General features: G+C 43.5%; 1 protein-coding gene across 1 annotated transcript; it reads left to right on the top strand.

Moving 5' to 3' along the window:
- Nucleotides 1-6,780: 6,780 nt before the first annotated feature.
- On the top strand, nt 6,781-8,104 carry LOC116893985 (olfactory receptor 52B6). The gene has a single exon (XM_032895700.1). It carries the CDS (start codon nt 7,124-7,126, stop codon nt 8,102-8,104), a length of 981 nt encoding a protein of 326 aa, XP_032751591.1. The 5' UTR covers nt 6,781-7,123.
- The last annotated feature ends 12,979 nt before the right edge of the window (nt 8,105-21,083 follow it).

Genomic DNA, 21,083 nt, shown 5'->3' with positions numbered 1-21,083 from the left:
ATAGCTTCCGGGCGATGGAAAATCAGTTTTTTTAATGGAGTGACGCTGTGTGTAGCAACAACACTCCAGGGCAGTCCATGTTTAGAAGTAGATGGCCGAAATAAATAGGACCCCATTATTTTAGTGACTTTTTATTTACTTTTTAAAGAGAAAGACATGAAGTGAGAGACGAGAGAAAAGGAAAGAATATGAGAAAATATACTGTATACAATTCTAAAGAATATAAATAAATAAATAAATAGTTTCCCATATCTGATTATTAATCCTGGAAAGGATACACTGAAGTCGAATGCCTTCCCCGAGCCCCATCTCTGGCATAGGCATGAAATGGAGAAAAAAGAAATAAGGAAAAAATTTCCCCTTCTTCTCCACATTTCCCATCCTCGAAGGTTTTTTGTTTTTTGGTTTTCTTTTTTTTGAGGTTTATCCTTTCCAGGGCTGTGAGTAATGTCTCCATACTTCTAACATCTGGTAAATCAATATCCATATAATTATAAACTAACTCTCAAGCTTTGCTCACAATTCAGCATCCCAAGCTCCTGATGAAATGAAACTTACTCCAGATCAGGACAAATGTAAAAACACTTTTTTTGCACCGCACACTATGTCAAAGATCTAAGCATTCATCTGGGAAGCAGTGGTATTCAATATTTGAGAGCCATGTAAAAAATTCCCTCAAAATCCCTTGGGACTTCTGAAGGATGGGACGAGCCTAGCAGCAACTGGCACGAACTGGTCAGTAGGTGGCGCTAATGGAGCGCTCAGTTAGGGCCGTCAATGCCCATCCAAAGGGGGCGATGCACACCTAAGAGGGAAATGCTGTGGACAGGCCCTCCACTATAGCTAAGCAGTGCCTGATGGAGTCAAGAGAGAGGAGAGAGATAGACCACTCCCGCATTATCTGTGAAATATGAGAAATGTGTTTTGGCTTTTGATCATAAGGAAAGGTAAACTCATACCAGAACACATGACACTAAAAATAACAGCACTGACTAGCACCGCATGTCAGTTGGGAGAATACCTGCCTTGCACACACAAGGCCCCAGGTTCAATCCTTAGTACCTCATTAACCAGGGATGGTGTCCTACCTCTGTAATCCTCCACTTCAAAGGTGGAGGCAGGAGGATGGATCAAAAATTTAAGGTTATCCTCAACTTTAAAGGTGATTTCAAAGCTAGCCTAGGCTACATAAGACCCTGTTTCAAAAAAAAAAAAGTCAAATGTTTAAATGAACAAAACAGCACTCTCTATGCACCTATACACTGCTTAAAACACTGTATTGGTTGTCTGACTAATGCAATAAAATACCAAACCAAAACAAGATAACGAAAGAAGGGTTTATTCTGGCTTCGGTACATGGTGGCAGCTGGTCACATTGCATCCACAGTCATCCACAGTCAGGACACAGAGGGACATGAACACTGGTGCTCAGTTCACTTTTCTGTATCTGGTCTGCGAGGTATGGTGGATCCTCTCGCCTCAATCTTATCAGGCAAGCCCTCACAAACATGCCCAAAGCTGTGTCCCCAAGACCACGCTGTATACAGTCAGTACATACCATGTAAGTGTAAGGGGTTCTTCAAGTCAGGGAATGGGAAAGAGAGCACTGAAGTGGAGAGTCGGTGGCAGGGGGACGAGAACCTCCACTCAGGTGAAGATGGGAGTCTTGACTTCACCTCAGGAAAGGATTTCAGGACCAATCAGTAGGAAGTGGAGTTAGAGTTTAGCAGGATGGTGTTCTAATACAGATTTAAGCACAAGGGTTAAAACAGATGCACTCAGGAGAGAGTTTTAGTTGTCTGTATAACAGCCTGTGTGTGTGTTTGTGTGTGTGTGAGAGAGACAGACAGACAGACAGACAGAGAAAAGGAGACAGACAGATAGACAGACAGACAGAGGAAAAAATTGGATGGGTTCTGAAGTTGTACCTTCAAAAGCTTGCTAAAAGCTTTAGGTGAAATCATAGGGTACTTCCTAGGGTGTGTTAAATAAAACCATGGCTATTAAGGTAACACAGAGATCAAGAGGTTACAAGGGAAGTTAAAATGTTTTTATGTAAACCAAAGTTGATAGTCTTGTTTGTAAGATTCCCAGAGACTGTCCAAGAAATCAGTAAGACATACTAACAGGTCACTGTTATTTTATTATTTTTATTTGAAAGTATTTCTACAGAAAAGAGAACTGTGTCTAAGGTAGGTAACCTTCCTAGAAAATCTTGTGAATTGTACTGGAATTCTTTACTCTCAGTGGACAAGAGACGTCAACCAGACTCTGGAACTGGGAGTTCCTTCTGCTCATGGCAATCTTAGGTTTCCCTGACTTTTTATCCTGCCTCAAAAGATACAAGTGGGCTTGGAAAGCCATGAGGACAGTGGCTGACAAAAGCCCTGGACTGGAGAGATGGCTCAGCAGTTAAAAGCACTAGCTGCTCTTCCAGAGGTCCTGAGTTCAAATCCCAGCAACCACATGGTGGCTCACAACCATCTGTAATGGGATCCCATGCCCTCTCTTCTGGTTTATCTGACGACAGTGATAGTGTATTCATATGTAAAATAAATAAATAAAAACCCTGGAAGAAAAATGCTTCAGAAAGAATAACAGAAACGGAGAAAAAGATGGGATGGAAGATCGAAGTCAGGAGAGTAATATTGACATAGAAAAGCAAGCAAACAAACAAAAAAACAAACAACTAAATAAATAAATAAATAAATAAATAAATAAATAAATAAAAAATAAAAAAAAATTAAAAATCAGCAGCGGAGCCAAGAGCCTGAGTTATTACCAGGTTCCTTGCATAGTATGTTTGGCCTGTTTATCAAAAATATTCTGCTCCCTTCGGCCCCACGCCAAAGCTACACCTGTGCACGCTCATTAGACACCTGTGTTGAGTGGAACGGCCGGACAGAAAGGCAGCTGAAGCCGAGGAACAGAGGGACCTACAAAAACAGCAGAATGACTTCTCCCAAAGGACAGGAGAGGACAAACACTGTGTGAGTGAGTGAGTAGACTGGAGACCATATTCATATATTTAAGAAGCCCAAGCTACAGATGAAGTGTGACACAGAGAACCTGAATCAGAAGGTGCCACAGGGGGAGGTAAGTCTTGAAGAGGTTTCTAGGGTGGAGGGAAGCCTTAAAACAGAGGAGAGGGTGAAAAAACATAGCAGACGTGGGGTTCTTCAAAGGCGGATGGAGGGTGTGGGAAAAGGTAGCTGGAGTGAGCTGTATTTTCCTGAGAGTGGGTATGGAGAGTAGCTTCTGGGGTCACATTTCAAGTGAGGATGGAGAGACAAGTGGGTAGCCAATCTTAGCTCCTAAGGAAGATCATTTGTGTCAGATAGAGTCTACCATCAGACGGGAAGGAAGAGCAGAGGGACGGGCCAAACTGCTGTGGACCATTCCGAGAGGACACACACCAAGGTAGAAACCAAGCTGGTCCATTGAAGAATGGAGTAGCAGAAGTAGAAAGAAAAAACCATTCCAGCTGAAAGAGGACTAAAGGATGGAGGACGGGCAGTGAGGTAGCTCAGTGAGCAAGGGCGACTGCAGTCAAGCCTGAAGACCTGAGCTAATCACCACGCCCCACACGGTGGAAGGAGAGAACCAACGCCTGCAAGTTGTCCTCCAACCTCCACATGTGAACTTGTGCCCACACATTGAAATACAAAAGAATAATAATAATTCTGTTAAGGATGGAGCAGGATAGGCAGGACACAGAGAAAACAAAATAAACTAGGCTGTGCCCACTTGACTACATTTCTACTAAAAGGAGCCCAGGCGCTATAGAAAGAGCTTACTTAGAAAAGAGGGAGGACAGCTTTAAGGCCAATATACAGTAGGTAAGGAATCAATAAGGAAGAAGAGGGTGGCAGAGAAACCCCAGTAACTGCCTACATTTGTAATAGATGAGCTATAAACAGTTATCAAATGGGAATCTACACTCTACAGGAGGAAACAGACAAGAAACAGATTGAGGAAACGTTGGTGCCTGGGGAAAGTGTGAAATCGGGAGCATGCCCACTGCTTACTTCGGATCTCAGACTGGCAGAGTGGAAGCCTGGAGCTAAGAGAAAGAGAATAAGATCAGTTGTCTACTTATTTAACTCGGCGGGGTTTATCTCTGTTCTGCTTCTACCTGAAGTGCCGTGTTTAGGTAAAGGAGAAACACTGTAAGGAAGAGGGGGTTTAGATGTTACAGAAGGAGAAATCGGTATACAAAAGTGTTGGGCACATAAAAAGAGAGGATTTGAAAGGATTACTTGAGAGATGTTTAAAGTGGGATTGCTGGACTTGCTGGGCAGTGTGAGGTGTGGGTGGGTGGGTGGGTTCCTGAAGCAGAATTCAGGGCTCACTGGGCTGGAGAGGAAGATACAAGGGGCTCAGGATGCTCTCTGGAGCTCCTCATTCAGCAAGAAGAGCGAGCATCAAGGTGGAGAAGAATGTTGGTACAGGTGCTGATGTCACCCACAAAGTGGGCACCCACAATAGAGGAAGATCACCAGTACACTGTGGGGAGAGCGAGCTCACATGGCATCAAGCACAGATTAGAACAGAACAAACTGTTATCATCAATCTGCCAGTCCTACAGGATCCATGGGTGTTCTCCTCACTGTGAACTTGGCTGACTGAGGGGAAACACACCTCTTCTCACTTCCTCTCAACCTAACGCACAGAAATTCCATGGCAGAAATGGGTGAAGAAGACACAGTTCTGACTCAGGGAGCACACCATAAAAGACAGCTGAAAGCTGACCATTGGGTTAGGAGGAAAGAAACGAAGGAAGGAGGGGCCGCAGAAGGCAGGGAGAGACTATGAACTCAGGAGTATAAGAGACTATCTAATTCAGTCACTTTGGGGATGAGAAAAGAGTTTCTGTATAAGAAGTCTAGACTTCCCTAAATAAGACAGTAAGCATGGAGGGGCCATAAGGCAAAGAGTGCTACAGAGGCAGAGGAGAGCAGATTCACTGGCAAAGAATCACAGGGAGAAACTAGTAGGAGTTTGTGTGCCTAAACAGGTAATGACTGCATGTAAATGGTTGTGGGGGAGGGCTGGAGAAATGGCTCAGCAATTAAAGTGTGTTCTGCTCTTTCAGAGGACCTGAAGCCATCCACGTCGGGCACTTACACCCACTGTGACTCCAGTCTTAGTGATCTAACACTCTTTCGGCCTTTGGGTGCACGTCACTCACATGGTATACACTCACACAGATACACATTGTGAAAAACAAAGGAGAGAGAATCAGGATTCAGATGGTTGACTTCAAATAATGGACGAGGACTGAGGAACGTTCAGGGAACCTAATACACAGTTAAAGATAATGAGTATAGATGGTCTTTTCCTTGTATCCTGCCTCTCTAAGCTGAGGGTGAAGCCATCAGACTCAACTGAAGTCTGAGCATGCTCAGGGCTGATGCAGTTAGTGATGCCCAGCGAAGTGAGGGCATCTAGACTCGTGAGGAAGAAAGCACAGTCCTTCCATCTGAGGTCAGGAACTTGGACTGAGTCAGGATCACTAAGGCACAGATTGCTACCCATCAGTAAGCGCCTGTACTCCAGGTCAGCAGGTCTCTATTCAGGCCAAAGAATTCACAAGTTCCCTTATGATGCCAGTGGCAGGAGTCTGGGGATTATACTGCAGGAACAAGACAGTAGACCTCCGGTCCTGCACTGGGCAGAAGCACCACAGTGCACTGCGGCCATGCCAGATGCTTTGAGGGCAACCCAGATAAAGGTGGGGGGGTTTGGAGGGGAGGCAGGAGGAGGGAGGTTAGTGCTGGAATTAAAGGTGTGAGCCACCACCACCACCCGTCTGATAAAAGTTAATTTAAAATAATGTCAACAGGGTAGAAATTACGCTCATCTTAGGAATCTGAAAAGTAGGAGCTGGGGAGGGAGCTGAGTTGGTAAAGTGTTTCCTGTGCTAACGTAAGGACCTGAGTTTGATCCCTATCTATCATCACCTTAAACAACAGAACAAAACGAAACAAGAACAAAAAACCCTGGGGCCTGGACAGACAGCTTAGCAGTTAAAAGCACTGACTTCTCTTCCAAGGGGCATGGGATCAATGTGTAACACTCACACGGAGGTTCACAACCATCTGTAACTCCATTCCCAGGGCATCGGACGTCCTCCTGTCCGTGGACAACAGATGCTCACACAGTACACAGAAGTACACTCGGGCATACATACATACACATAAAATAAAAATGAAAAAATAAACAAAAATACAACTCAAGGTTTAGAATCCCAGTTTCTATAAGATTTTTTTTTTTTTTTACCTTTTGTTTTACCAAGACAAGACAGGGTTTCTCTGTGAATCCCTGAGCTGTCCTGGAAGTCACTCAGTAGACCAGGCTGGCCTCAAACTCAGAGATCTGCCTGCCTCTGCCTCCAGGCTACTGGGATGAAAGGCGTGTGCCACCACTGCCCAGACAATGGGGTTTTTTTTTCATCACACATAAATTTATTTTCAAAATAATGAAGTTCTCAGTCACTCCAAATATTAGGGATGTTCATTTAATTTTATTTTGTATGTATGTTTATTGCATGTGTGTATAAAAGTACACCGTGTGCATGGTAGTACCAGCAGAGGTCAGGTGAGGTGGTAAGATCACCTGGAAATGGAGCTATGAATGGTTGCAAACCATCACATGCATGGAAAACAAACCCCGGTTCTCTACAGGAGAAAGTAGCGTGCTTAACCCCTGAGCTATCTCTCAGGCCTATCGATGGCTTTTTATCACTTATTTAAAACCTGATGTGCGATGCCTACCTCTGAGATAGCTGCAGCTCTAGAGACTGCTTTCCGGGCTCTAGATGTTGATGCCGTTCAGAACCCATTCAGCATGCCTTAACTCGGTGGCTGCCTGAATGTCTGACAGCTGCATAGAGTTCCCGAGTGAGCACGCAGAGCTGATCTGTGAGAAAGGCCTGCAACGGGACACGTTACGCAGAATCTGTGAGGTCTTGTGTGTGGAACGTGTGCTTATGTGCGTAGTCGTTGGAGGGCCCGTGAGCATGGGCAGGGCTGTGTCTGTTTACAAGTCTGCTTACACTCTGACAAGTGTGGTCAACACCTGAGTGTGTTTTCCTTCTTTGACACAGGCTCTGCACAATGCCATGGCTTTCTTACCGTCTTACAGGGTGGCTGCTGTGAACAACTCTGACACTCGAGCGACAGGCTGTCTCCTCACTGGCATCCCTGGGCTGGAGCACCTACATGTGTGGCTGTCCATTCCCTTCTGTACTATGTACATAGCTGCCCTGATAGGCAATGGTGTTCTAATCTGTGTCATCCTCTCCCAGCCAAGCCTCCACGAGCCCATGTACATTTTCCTGTCTATGCTGGCCAGTGCTGATGTCCTGCTGTCTACCTCCACGATGCCCAAGACCCTGGCCAACTTCTGGCTAGGTTCTAGCCACATCTCCTTTGACGGCTGCCTGACTCAGATGTTCTTCATCCACTTCCTCTTCGTGGCTGACTCTGCTGTCCTGCTGGCCATGGCTTTTGACCGCTATGTGGCAATATGCTCTCCTCTGCGCTACACCACCATCCTGACCAGGCAGGTCATGGGAAAGATGGCTGCTGCTACCCTGACACGCAGTTTTATAATCATGTTCCCATCCATCTTTCTCCTCAAGAGGCTGCACTACTGCCGGATCAATATCATTCAACATACCTTCTGTGAGCACATGGGTATCGCCCGGCTGTCCTGCTCTGACATTTCCATTAACGTCTGGTATGGACTGGCAGCTGCTCTTCTCTCTACAGGCCTGGACATCATTCTCATCGCTGTTTCCTATGTCCACATCCTCCGAGCGGTTTTCCGCCTCTCTTCCCAAGAAGCCAGGTCCAAGGCCCTGAGTACTTGTGGATCCCATGTCTGTGTCATCCTGCTTTTCTATATCCCAGCCCTCTTCTCTGTCTTTGCCTACAGGTTTGGTGGGAAACGCATCCCACGTTATGTCCACATCCTGCTGGCCAACCTCTATGTGGTCATCCCGCCTATGCTTAACCCTGTGATTTATGGAGTAAGAACAAAGCAGATACTGGAAGGAGCTAAGCAGATGTTTGCGAATATCAGCAAGGAATTTAAATAAATGCACACAATTTGGCCTCAGCCGACTCATTTTCTGCATCTATCAAATGCCCCGTGTTTACCGCATCCTTGCATCTACACCCCTATGATTCTCGTCCAAACCAACCTCTGATTGCTTTTCTTAGAAAACTTTAATAGTACCCATCCTACTCTCTCATAATCTTCACGCGTGATCTGCTCCCCTACTGCTTCAGTCAGGTAGAGGTCCATGATAATTTACTCTGAGTTTACCATCCAAACGGGACTTTACTCAGCAACCATTTTTTCGGCTCCTTAATCTTTCCTTGATTATTTCTGTGTAGTTTTGACATTTGTGTGCTGGTACAACATAATCCCATGGTGACCCCAGAGAACTGTGACAACCAAATTCTCATCGTCCCCTGAGATATTATTACTGCTCAGCAACTGCACAGGACACGAATTGTCCACCTTTATCTAGTGTCTTTGGGTTCTGTATTATTAGTTACTAGTTAAAGAAATATGAGCTCTCATGTATGTTTTAGTAACTTAGTCACCTATCAGTAATTATTAACACCAACCTAGCCTGCTGTGACGGAGAACGACTCACTCTAAATTTTAGCTCAAAACTGACTAACTCATGCTTAAAAACACAGTTCACACCTCAGTCATGTCATTCGTGGTTGCATGCTCAGCCCACAGCCAAAGGCCCATCTTTAAAGATTTTATGCTACCTTTTATCTAAAAAAAAAAAAATACTTTATTTTTCTCTTCCGTCCTCCCTCCCCCACTCCCACCCCTTTTACTGAGACAGAGTAGTCTCACTATGTATCTCTGGCTGTCCTGGAACTCACTGTGTAGACAAGTCTGGCCTTGAACTCACAGAGATCCACCTGCCTCTGCCTCTGCCTCTGCCTCCTGAGTGCTGAGATTAGAGGCATGTGCCACCATGCCTGGCTCTATGTCTTGTCTTATTAATAACTATTTCATGCATGTGCCTTATTTAACTCCCATCTAAGCTGTGTTCGTTGGGAAAGGTCATTTTGGAAGATTTTTTTTCCTCATCCCCTCAAAGCATGACAACCTACTTAAAATGGGGAGTTAGTATAAATTTACATATGCACCCAGGCAAATTTCTACTAAAGAATATGACATTGCTGATTCTATTTTCCAGTCATTCTTCTTTGAGAGAATTCCCAGTTCTTGACTATTTTCCTCTATGATACAGGATCTAGAGAAAACCATGTCTTACGTACCCCTACCTGCTAACACTAACTGCTCTGAACTCTGAGGTTGCTCATCAGGCTGCTCCCTCAACGGCAGCCTTAGGTGGAACACCTGTATGTCTAGTTGTCCTGCCCCTTCTGCACCATGTACATAAGGCAATGGTATTATAAGCCATGTATGCAGACAGAAAACTGGGAAAGGTACCAAGAGATGTGGATCTAAAACCCAGATGTACTGTTTATTAATGAAACTGTAAGTCTGTCAATAAATTTAATTGTCTACTCATCTGTAAAGAAAATGAGGGCTGGAGAGATGGCTCAGTGGTTAAGAGCACTGAGTGCTCATCCAGAGGTCCTGAGTTCAAGTCCCAGCAACCACATGGTGACTCACAACCATCTGTAAATGGGATCTGATCCCTCTTCTGGTGTGTCTGAAGACAGCTACAATGTATTCACATACCTAAAATAAATAAATCTTTAAAAAAAGAAAAGAAAAAAAAGAAAATGAGAATGATGTAGACACAGTATATCTATAGCAGAGTAAACAGTCTGTGGATCTATAGTTGATTTTACACCTTGTTTTGGCCATAATGCTCTACATCCTTGAGATAATGACATGATTTAAAGAGAATTCCATTATGTCATTCTTATGGGAGGCAGAAAGCTGTAAACAAGTGAGGGCCAAGATCTTTGTTGGGACTCCAACTGTTTTTCTAGGAACCTCTCTTAACCTCCCACGAGGAGGTTAAGAGAGCACACGCTCAAGTTCAGAATCAATCCCTACATCTTGTCTTAGCTCAGATTCCTCCCTACCCTTCTAAACCATCTTCTAAAATCTGCTTGCTTTTCCTCCATTTTGTCCTATCCCAGATGGCCTTGGCAGTCTGAACCCCAGTAAATCTCTCTTTCTGCCCACAGACTGGTCTAGTTCTGTAGTCTCTCTGTGTCATCACGGATAAATGAACCAGGTAATCAGCAAGAACAATAGGCACTCTTAACAACTGAGCCACCTCCCCAGTCCATACAACTGTTTTTTCGAAGCACTGAATATAATTCTTTCTTATTATACCCAGAGATATGCTACCTATTGCACATCAATTTTAGAGCAGTGTCATTAACTCATTTCCAGTCACACTGCATCAGCAATCATTTCTGCTGCCACCCATCTTACAGACAGCAATCCTATTAACATTCCTAGGGAGCCTGTATTGTAGTTTGCATTTATTCCCACTTCATTAGACTGGATAGAACACTGTTAGCTAGCACTTGAAAAATGAAGCCTAGAGGATCAGGAGTTCAAGGCCAGCCTGCCCCTGTTTTGAAACAATTAGAAATACGAACTGAAAATGACTATATTGTATGATATTTTTATGAGCAGCATATGAAGGGCCCATTTTTTCAGCAACCTCATCAAAACCTATCACTGTGTGTGTGTGTGTGTGTGTGTGTGTGTGTGTGTGTGAATTCAACAATGGAAAGACTGCATCCATTAATAAAATACATTAAAAATCGACCAAAGCAGAGTAGATTTTTAGGATTTTCTTTTTCTTGGAGCTCAAGTTTCAGCCTTTCCTACTTAATGGCTGAGTCTGACTTCCTCAGATTCCGGGGTGCAGATGCTTCTCAGGTTCACTCTCCTAGTTAGACAATTATTCTAGATGTTTCTGGTGAACCTTGTGACCCTTAATTTTATAGGTCAGCTTGTCTTGGTATCTGACATGTTTGTGACTTTTTGGTTTCGTTGTTGGTTTGTTTGTTTGTTTTCTATGATGAGACTACCATTTAAATAGGTGGACTTTGAATAAACTGCATTTCCCTCCATTATGTGGATGGACGTCTTTCTGAAGCCTAAATTGATTGAAAGACTGACCCTAGACCACGAGTAGGAAATTGTGTTTCAAAGAGGCTTTGAATTTGAGCCGATACATCTCCTCTTCCGGACCAGGGTCAATCTTGCATATGTGACCTTACCAGACTCTATAAACCTAAAAATAAATTCCTTTCTGTTGTGTATATATGTTACTATACAGGGGATCTTGATTCGGTTTATTTTCTCTGTCAGTTAAGAATGCAGCAAATAACAGTGAGCAGAATTAGCAGTTATAGAAAGGCTTTTGTTAGAGGTGAGAAGCCATGTACAAAGATAAAGAAAGACCCTTCACAAAGCATAGGTGGTGGGCAGGAAGCTAAAACTCAGATTCTTGAGGGCTGGGAGTTTTCAAAGTTTCTAAAGGGTTTTCCTCTCTCCACCCAACTCCCATTTAAGTTTGATTAATATGAGGAGAATGGGATGGTTTATTGGTCCACAACCTTGACTTTTTGAACTAGTATGTCATGGAGGACCATCTTGAAAGCTCAAGATCTTTAATACCTAGTTGTGGAGAGCTTTTGGGCTGCTTCTAAGAATTTGGCAGGAGTTTGACATTGAGCTACGACAAGGAAGTAGGCTTAAAGGTAATGCAGCAAAATAATATATTGTATTCCTTGTATCTTGGTCATTCTGATAAACCCCTAGACACAGGACTTTGTTTATTGCCTTGTTTGTTCCTTGATTACTTTGTGTATGTCTCAGGACTAAACATATTCTTTGTATGTACCTGAGATGATATAAAAGCAGACTGGAAAAAAAACCCACTTCAGCTTCAGAACTAGCTGGGGTCATGTTATCGTGTTGTCTAATTGTCTTTTTCTTTTCCATCCTCCCTCCCTCCCTCGAGACTCTATTGACTAAGCTGGCTTGGTCACCTAGCCATGGCCTCTTATCTGTCTGTCTATCAGGAAGTCTGCCTAACTGTTCAGCTATCATATGTGCAAGACTTTTCATTTTGGATATCCTTAATTTACAAAATCACATCAGAAAAAGTCCCAACTTGGTCTTTGGCTGAGATCAATTATGAAAGTCCCAACTTCACACACTACTTGTGTGTCTTGTGCTTTCAAGTCATTAAATGTTCTCAAGTCAGAGAGTCAGGGAAGGGTAGGAATGTATGTACTCACTTAGTGGAGGGAGGGAGGGAGGGAGAGAGTAAGGGAGGGGAAAGGTAGAGGGAGGAAAAGAGGGGGGGAGGGAGGGAGGGAGGGAAAGAGGAAGGGAGGGGTAGAGGGAGAGAGAAGGGGAGGGAAGAAGGAAGAACATGAGAGAGCCACAACACAGCCCTTTTTAAAAGTTTGCAATAAACTTCTGTGTTAGAATTTATCATACTCTAATCATTAATTTGTCCATTTCTAGTAAATAAATCTATCTTTCCTCGGGTTTGTTTTGTACATTCAGAGCTAAATATCAGGAGTCATCCCATCTTCCCCCTCTTCCCTTTTAAAGCGTAGACACCCATCATGCTGTCCATTTTTCAGGTTTAACTATCTCAGATCCAACCAGATCTTAAGCTACATTCCCATTGATGAATATACTTCATATATAGGCACTCCTTGCTAAATTGACTTCTTCTGAATGTTTCCCAGATTTCTGTGATTGTATTAGATTCAGTTTTCAAAGTGTAAATCTGAAGTTTGACTTAATTAAAAATCCTTTCAATTCTTTGACATTTTTAATGTCAAGGCAAAACTGTTAAGATTTCTTTGGTACTACATGGCTAACCTATGTCTGATGTATCATGCACTAACTAACCTCCCCCTCATCATATCCTCCACTACACACACACACACACTGCAGGTAGAGCCATACTGTCTCAGACACAGAGAAAAATTATTTCTAATGCTGTTGATGCAGCTGGCAGACTGTTCCCAGACCTTAGGTGAAACCAGAGTTCTCCCCACACAGAAAAGTTCAGTATAGATCACTATGAGGCCATTTTATTATAGATATAAGAACAGGCAAACAGAGAAGGAGGAGAAAGGAATAGAGGGAGAGAGGAGAGAAATAAGATAAAATAAAAATAATAAAAAACAATACTAAAAAAAGCTAGTTGTGGTGACACATGCCTTTAATGCCAGCACAGAAGCAGGAAATCATATTGAGTCCCTGCATAGAGAGTTCTGGGCCAGCCAGGAATACAGTGAGACCCTGTCACAAATGAACAAACAAACAAACAAACAACAAAAACCACCGAGAAAGTACAATTAGGGACGATGGTTCAGTGAGTAAAATGTCTCCTGTGTAAGCATAAGAACCTGAGTTTGGATGCCCAATACCTGTGCTAAAAAGCAAAGTAAGGTAGCTCAGTGGTTAAGAGCCCTGACTTCTCTTCCAGAGTTCCTGAGTTCAAATCCCAGCAACCACATGGTGGCTCACAACCATCTGAGGTGAGATCTGATGCCTTCTTCTGGTGTGCCTGAAGACAGCTACAGTGTACTCAGATACATTAAATAAATAAATCTTTTAAAAGAAAAGCAAAGTGTGTGTGGTCAGGTGTGTATTTGTAACTCTAAATCTGGGGAAGTGGACACAGGGTACTAGAGAGTCACTGGGCAGCCAATCTAACCAGTTTAGGTTCAGGTCCCCTGTCAAAAATGAAGGTAGAGATAGCCAGGTGGTGGTGGCACTTGCCTTTAATCCCAGCACTCAGAGGCAAAAGGATCTCTAAATTCAAGGCCAGCCTGGTCCACAGAACCAGTTCCAGGATAGCAATAACTACATAGAGAAATCTTGTCTGGAAAACAACAACAATAATAATGAAAAGAAATTGAAAATGATACCTAGTATTAACCTCTGGCACGTGCGCACCCACAGACACAAATATTGAGACAAAATAAATAATTCTAAGAATATAAAAAAATGAAATTATAACATAACATTTCATATCATGCATAAAATGGTAATTCAAAGTCAGACTTGTACACATGTGTGTTGTACTTGAAAGTTTGGATAGTAAGTTATTCATTTACTTTTAATACTTTTATTGTGTATATATTACTATGTGTGCAGGGGCACATGCGTGTGTGTGTGTGTGTGTGTGAGTGTGTGTGTGTATATGTGAGTGTGTGTGAATGTGTGTTTGTGTGCATGTGAGTGTGTATGTGAGTATATGCGTGCATGTGAGTGTGTGAGTGTGCATGTGAGTATGTGTGTGAGTGTGTGTGAGTGTGTGTGCCTATATGCATGTGACTGTGTGTGTGTGTGTATGTGTGTGTGTGTGTGTGTTTGTGTGTGTGTGTGTGTAGGTCAGAGGACAATCTCAGCTATCACTCCAATGCCATTCATCTTATTTTTAAATATTTAAATATATATAATGTAAAATGTATGTTACAATTTCTTATGTTCTTAGAATTATTTATTTTGTCTTTTTGGTCTTGGAATGCACATTAATCTTGGCTGTCCAAGAAGCCCCAAGGAACTTCCATGCTTGGCTTTTTGACATGGATTCAGTTTGCAGGACAAAGAGTAAATACCTATGTGATCCTAAGTTAAGAACACAATGTGATAAAAGGGTTAATGTTAGAGCTGTAAGAGCTTTTCTTCTTTAATGGAGAGATGGTGCCAGGGCTGCTGCTCCTCCAGAGGACCCAGATCAATTTCCAGTGCCCACATCACATAGGCCACAACTGTCTACACCTCTGGCCCCAGGAAATCTGATGCTGCCTTCTGACTTCCTCAGGCCCTCTGCACACATGGGACATATATTCTCTCTATGTGTATCTGTGTCTGTCCGTGTCTGTCTCTCTCTTTCACTGAATAGGTTTTTAATTTTTTTTCCTGTGCGTTGTTGTTATATCTGTGTGAGGGTGTCAGATCCCCTGGAACTGGAGTTATAGAGAGCCATGTGGTGGCTGGGAATTGAACTCTGGTCCTCAGGAAGAGCAGCCAGTGCTTTTAACCAATGAGCTATCTCTCCAACCTCTGAATAAAATATTTTTAAAAGACCTTGTCGTCTCATTATCTTGGGGATATTGACATTAATGGCGGATACTGTGTGCGCTAGAAGAAAAGCATTCCTTCTAAGATTGAAAAATAAAACAACAATGAAATGTAACTCCGAGACCATCTTATTTACTCCCTCCTGGATAATGAATAAGCAATGGAACTAGCTCCTCACAGGAAAAGCTCCAGAAAGCTTTGGGACAGTTGAACACAGAACAGAAAACGGTCAAAGGAATCAAAGTTGGTGCTATAAAGATCTTCTGAAAGGCAAAAGTTGGTTCCAGAAAAATAGTTTTATTTCTTTATCTGTCTGTCTGTTTTTTGAGATAGGTTCTCACTCTGAAAGCTCATGCTGTCTCAAATTCACAGCAGTCTTCCTGCCTCAGCCACCCAAGTGTGAGGATTACAGGCATAAATTAACACATGTGGTTCCTTAGAGTAGTTTCAATGAAGTAATCTAGAAGCCAGTTCTGTGTGACACCAGAATATGTGAGAAAAAGATGAACTAATATGCTGATCAGCCTGTAGAACATTGCCAAAAATGTTGTTATGTAGTTATATTTGGATTTTCGGAAGCATCAAAATTAGCTTGCTGTTTCCTTTGCCTTAAAAGCTGTTGCTTACAAAACCCTAAAACACAACCCAGCCATAGCAATTGAATTACATTTGTTCTGTTGGTTAACATTCAGGCACAAGCTTCTTAATTAATTATGTAGCTATAACTGTGTACTTATAACTATATAGATGCAATAGTTTCTTAACCAGCGGGCTGGAGTAGTCTTGGAGTAGTCTGCCCTTTTAAGTCATCCCCTGTCCCTGTTTTCTTTAGGGACAATTAAATGAGTTGAGGAGGTTCTGGAATACATCTCTAGCCTAATCTCTGCACTAAACTAGAGAGGGAAGTAGGAGAAGGAGCTCGGGGGACACATGGTACAAAACAAGGTGAAAGACAGGCAGATTACTGATGGGGGCTCCTTTGTTTATTCCTCTTGCACTCAAACGCTCTTCAGTCTCCACAGGGCCATGAGTCCCCTTCTCCTTGGAGAACATGACCTTGCCCTATTGAAGAACATGAACTCGAAATGCCCATGGACAGCAGATTCATTGAGAGTTGAGCCAGCCAGGAAGTTTGGGTAAGAAGAAACAGAGGTAGCTGCTGTAAGAATAGAAGAGGTTGAGAAGTCTTGAGCTAAGCGAAATCCAATTAGCACAATAGCACCAGTAGATTGATGATTCAGACTAGTGCAGAAGCCAACTCGTGTCCCTGTGGAGATTTTAAAGCCTGGCTCACTTGTAGGATGATGGAGTGAGTGAAACTTATCGCTTATAACCTACAAGGAGGTTCTAAGAACTGCAGTGGGCTGGAGAGATGGCTCAGTGGTTAAGAGCACTGACTGATCTTCCAGAGGTCCTGAGTTCAAATCCCAGCAACCATATGGTGGCTCACAACCATCTGTAAGGAGATCTGATGCCCTCTTCTGGTGTGTCTGAAGACAACTACAGTGTAGTTATTTATAATAAATAAATCAATCTTAAAAAAAAAAAAGACCTTCAGTGTGCACAATCCACAGTTGTATGCATAGCCCAAGAACAAAGCCCCATGATTTCCTCCAAGGATAATGGAAAAGGGGAGAAAGGAAACTACAATTTGACCAGCATGGTGGCTTATTTCTTTAATCTCAGCACTCAGGACGCAAAGACAGGCAGATCTCTGTGAGTTCAAGGCCAGTCTGGTCTACAAAAGAGTTCCAGGACAGCTAGGGCTGTTATACAGAAAAACCCTGTCCAAACAACAAAGTTACAATTCTGAGAACTGATTTGGAATTTGAAGAGGCAAACAAGCCAGAAAACCCCCCAACGAAAATACCAGCAGGCAAATTAAGACTCCACAGCAGTTTTGTGTAACTCAACAACTGTCTGGAGTAATCAAATCAATGTAGGAACACAGGAATCTGGAAGAACCACACATTCTGAGATCCTTTCATTCTACATTCCCTGACTCTGAGACTTGGCCAAATTCTTCCTCCATAAGGTGATGCCACCTATTCGTGCTCACTATAAATCTCTTCTAGGGGCTAATCCCATTGGCAGAGTGTTTGCCTAGATGCACAAAGCCCTGGGTTCAGTGCCTAACACTGCATAAACCGGGGCAAGGTGATGCGGCACTACAGAAGCAGAATCTGGACCGTCCTCAGCTACACAGCGAGTTCGAAACAGGCCTGGGAGAAATAGGTATGTCACATCACCCTGTCTCAAAACCAAATAAACAATGCCCTTGGATGTTAGACGTTCAGTGTCCCATGTTCTTTGTTCTATTTTTCCAAGATTTTTTTTTTTTTTTTTTCCGGAGCTGGGGACTGAACCCAGGGCCTTGCGCTTCCCAGGCAAGCGCTCTACCACTGAGCTAAATCCCCAACCCCTTTTTCCAAGATTTTTTTTTTTTTTTTTTTTTTTTTTGGTTCTTTTTTTGGAGCTGGGGACCGAACTCAGGCCCTTGCGCTTCCTAGGTAAGCGCTCTACCGCTGAGCTAAATCCCCAGCCCTTTTTCCAAGATTCTTAAGAATGCTTGGAGCATGCTTTCCCACTCCTCACACCAAGCATATATTCCTCGTTTGACTTTTCATTTTATGTTTTAAATTTTTCGGGGCAAAAACACTCTGTAGCCCAGGCTAGCTTTACACTTATAGTAATCCTCCTGCCTCAGTCTCCTAGTGCTTGCTGAATTACAACTGTGAGTCAGCGTAGTTCATAGACTCATGCAGGTATGTCAAACATTCCACCCGCTGAGCCACAGCCTACCCCACCCCCAGCTCCTTCCCAAGTCTTCTCCCCTCCCCCACCTTCTAAGATCAGGTGACTCGGGTTGTCAGTCTCTCAGGCCAGAAAATTTGGCTTTCTTTTGCTTTTCAGAGTAGCCCTGCCTTTAATAAAACTTACAGGCCAATTCAGTTTGCATATGTAAATGTGTAAGTACTTCAATATAAAGGTATGTATGTGGTCTTTTGCTTCCGTGCGTTAAAATTGCAGATACACACAGGTAATTTAAAGTTGGCAGGATTTTTTGATCCATCAAATGCAGTCACCATTTAATTGTATGGCTAGACCTTTTCTTCTTTAGACATTTCTATATACTGATAGAGAGAACGGGTGTATTAAACACTTACACAACGGTAGAAAGCCTAAGTCTGTAATGATGGTATTCTTTTTTTCTTTTTTCTTTTTTCCGGAGCTGGGGACCGAACCCAGGGCCTTGCGCCTGCTAGACAAGCGCTCTACCACTGAGCTAAATCCCCAACGCCTGATGATGGTATTCTTAAAGGCACCAACACTTGCTGTTCCCTGGACTTGTCTAAGGCGGCTTCGAGTTTCTGTCCCAGGGCCTGGCCCCAGGAAGCCCAGAGGGCAGCCCGCCTCCCCCACCAGCCCCGCCTCTTTTGCCTTAGGTCGGGCTTTGGTCCTGGAGGGAGCGGTCTCCCTGGCTGCAAGTCCTCCGCACTGATCCAGGGCACGGATTCCAGGTTAGTGAGCAAACCCATTTTCTGAAAAGTCGTACTGTCCCACTGAGTCTGTGCCGCCTTACAGGTTGTGTGTTGGGGCTCACGCGTGGAAGAAGAGTGCGGGACTGCAGCTTTGATTTTCCTTGAGTTTGGGAAGCATTGAATAGGCACGTTTGCGGCATTACTGTAGCAGTAGGCGGGTAACCGACATTGAACCTGGATTCTGGAGGCAAAGGCACACTACTCTGGGATTTTCCCGTTCGGTGTCCCGAGTGGATTCGGAGGTCAACATCCCCTCCCCCAGCTCCAGGAAGTAGGTTTATCCCCCACCCCCCCAACCCCCCAAGCAGGCCCAACTTCTTCCAGGAGAGTTGGGAGATGAGTTACTTGGCCGGCCCCGCCCTGGTCTACACCGGCTGCAACCAGTCGGAGGTAGGAGCCCTGGGGCCTCTGCTGAGGAAGCCGAGGCAAGCTGGGAGGAGTTAGGAACAGACCCCAGCCAGGATTTCTGGCCCCTGGAATTAAAGGCTTCTGTACTTCCTGTGGAGAAGTTTGCCTACGGGGTGCTCTTCATCTGTGGACCTTCTCTAGGGGTGCCTACCGCCCCGTTACTCTCCTGCATCACTTCTAGTGGAGGCGGCCGGGGACAGTGAGGTGATGATTTATTGTAAATTGAGTTGGCTGAGATCGGGAACATTGGATTTATGTACTATTATGTATGTGAACATCTACTCTTCTTTTCTCTCTCTTTTTTAGACGTATCCTTCTATAGTCCAAGCTACCCTATGGCTAACGATCCTCTTACTTCCAACTCTCTTCCTTAGTGCTACAATTACAGGCCTGAGCTACCAACACAGCTTCAAAGTCATTTGAGACAAATAGTGTTACAGCCAGATTGCATGTTTCAGTACAGGACACTGTGCTCTGAGCCTGTTAACCTCTGAGCTTTTTTTTTTTTTTTCTTTTTCTTTTTTTTGGGGCTGGGGCCCTTACCCAGGGCCTTGCGCTTGCTAGGTAATTTCTCTACCACTGAGCTAAATCCCCAACCCCAACCTCTGAGCTTTAACATTTTAAATATATAGCGTGAACAGAACAATGCAACGTGTGGATTCTAGACTTTTGGTGAAAGTTAACTGGGGCAGAGTTCTAAATACACGGCGAACCACCGGGCCTGGGAAATTCTCAGACGAAGTTATTATGGACAAGCACCATGCCCGACTTTTCAAAACTGCATTATTAAACCAATTTTGGAAATAATATGCTAAGACGTTGGGGTGTGTGGCTCAGCTGGTAGGAGCTTGCACAAAGCCCTGGATCCCAGCACCAAAGAAATGCAGAAGGGGTGGGGGGGTGATGCTGTAGGGTACTTGGGGAGTGAATGGTGGTAGGGTGGGGCAAAGTGTGGTGTGGAGACAAGGGGTCCAAAGTTGGAGGTCATCCTCAGTTACATGGTGAGTTGCTGACAAGGCTGGGGTGCTTATGAATATGTCTCAGAACAGAAATAACTAAAGGGGTAATAGAGGTCAAATTTGCCCTTTAAAAAAAGGTTATGACCTCTACTTGTTATGTCTACACAAATTAAAATATAAAGATTTTTAACATTAGGAATTCCAAGTGAGATACCACAAGTTTAATACTTGCACAAAATTTATAGTTTATCCTTTAAAAACACAATAGATTAATTAATACTAACTAGAAGAGGAGAAAAATCTATACAGAGTACTGTTTTAGGAATTTCTGGTGTTAACAAACTTTTAAATTTGTAATGAATGATTCTTTGAAGGTAAACTCAGAAATACTTAAAACTAATTATATGCAAGTTTTATGTCTGCTGAGTGTTATTAGATAAATTCCAGATAATAGATCAAGTCGGAATGTAGTCCTGCATAAAGATAAAATTAGCCGGGTATGGCGGGAGAGGCCTTTAATCCCGATCACTCCTGAAGCAGAGGCAGATGGATGTCTGTGAGTCCAGAGTTCAAGGCCAGCCTAGTCTATACCAAGTTTTTCCCCTTTCCCTTTTGAGTTCCCATCCAGCCTTGCCCCCAGTGGTCCCTGAATATTACTGATTTTTATCCTGAAGGCCGTTATGGTACCCACATGAGCTTCTGTTCTAACAGGTACTTAAGATCTGAGTATCAGTCTGTATTCGGGCCCTCCTTTCACCTTTCCAGCTTAAATTGTATCTACCCGGCAAAGGTCAGTTTTTCTAAAGAATCCTGACCACTCTACCCTGCAAATCTTTTTTTTCCTGTTTGAGGTCCTACACAGAGTTACAGTAGAGACCAGTGACTCTTTTGCCTCTAGTGTAGATCTTTGATCTTTTAAAATGTGTTGGGGTTTTATTTTATGTGTATGTGTGTGATCACACATGAGTCTACATGTCTACATGTATCACGTGCATGCAGGAGCCCACAGAAGCCAGCGGAGGCCATTCAGTTCACGGGAACCCAGGTTACAGGCAGTTGTGAGCTGCCGTGTGCC

Source organism: Rattus rattus, chromosome 2 (genome assembly GCF_011064425.1).
Source record: "Rattus rattus isolate New Zealand chromosome 2, Rrattus_CSIRO_v1, whole genome shotgun sequence".
NCBI lineage: Eukaryota > Metazoa > Chordata > Mammalia > Rodentia > Muridae > Rattus > Rattus rattus.
The sequence above is the reverse complement of the archived record's forward strand: the minus strand, read 5'-3'. Positions and strand labels throughout refer to the sequence as shown.

What these genes read in the sequence shown, in the direction of transcription:
- LOC116893985 (XM_032895700.1), top strand. Translation starts at nt 7,124, where the DNA reads ATGGCTTTCTTACCGTCTTACAGGGTGGCTGCTGTGAACAACTCTGAC.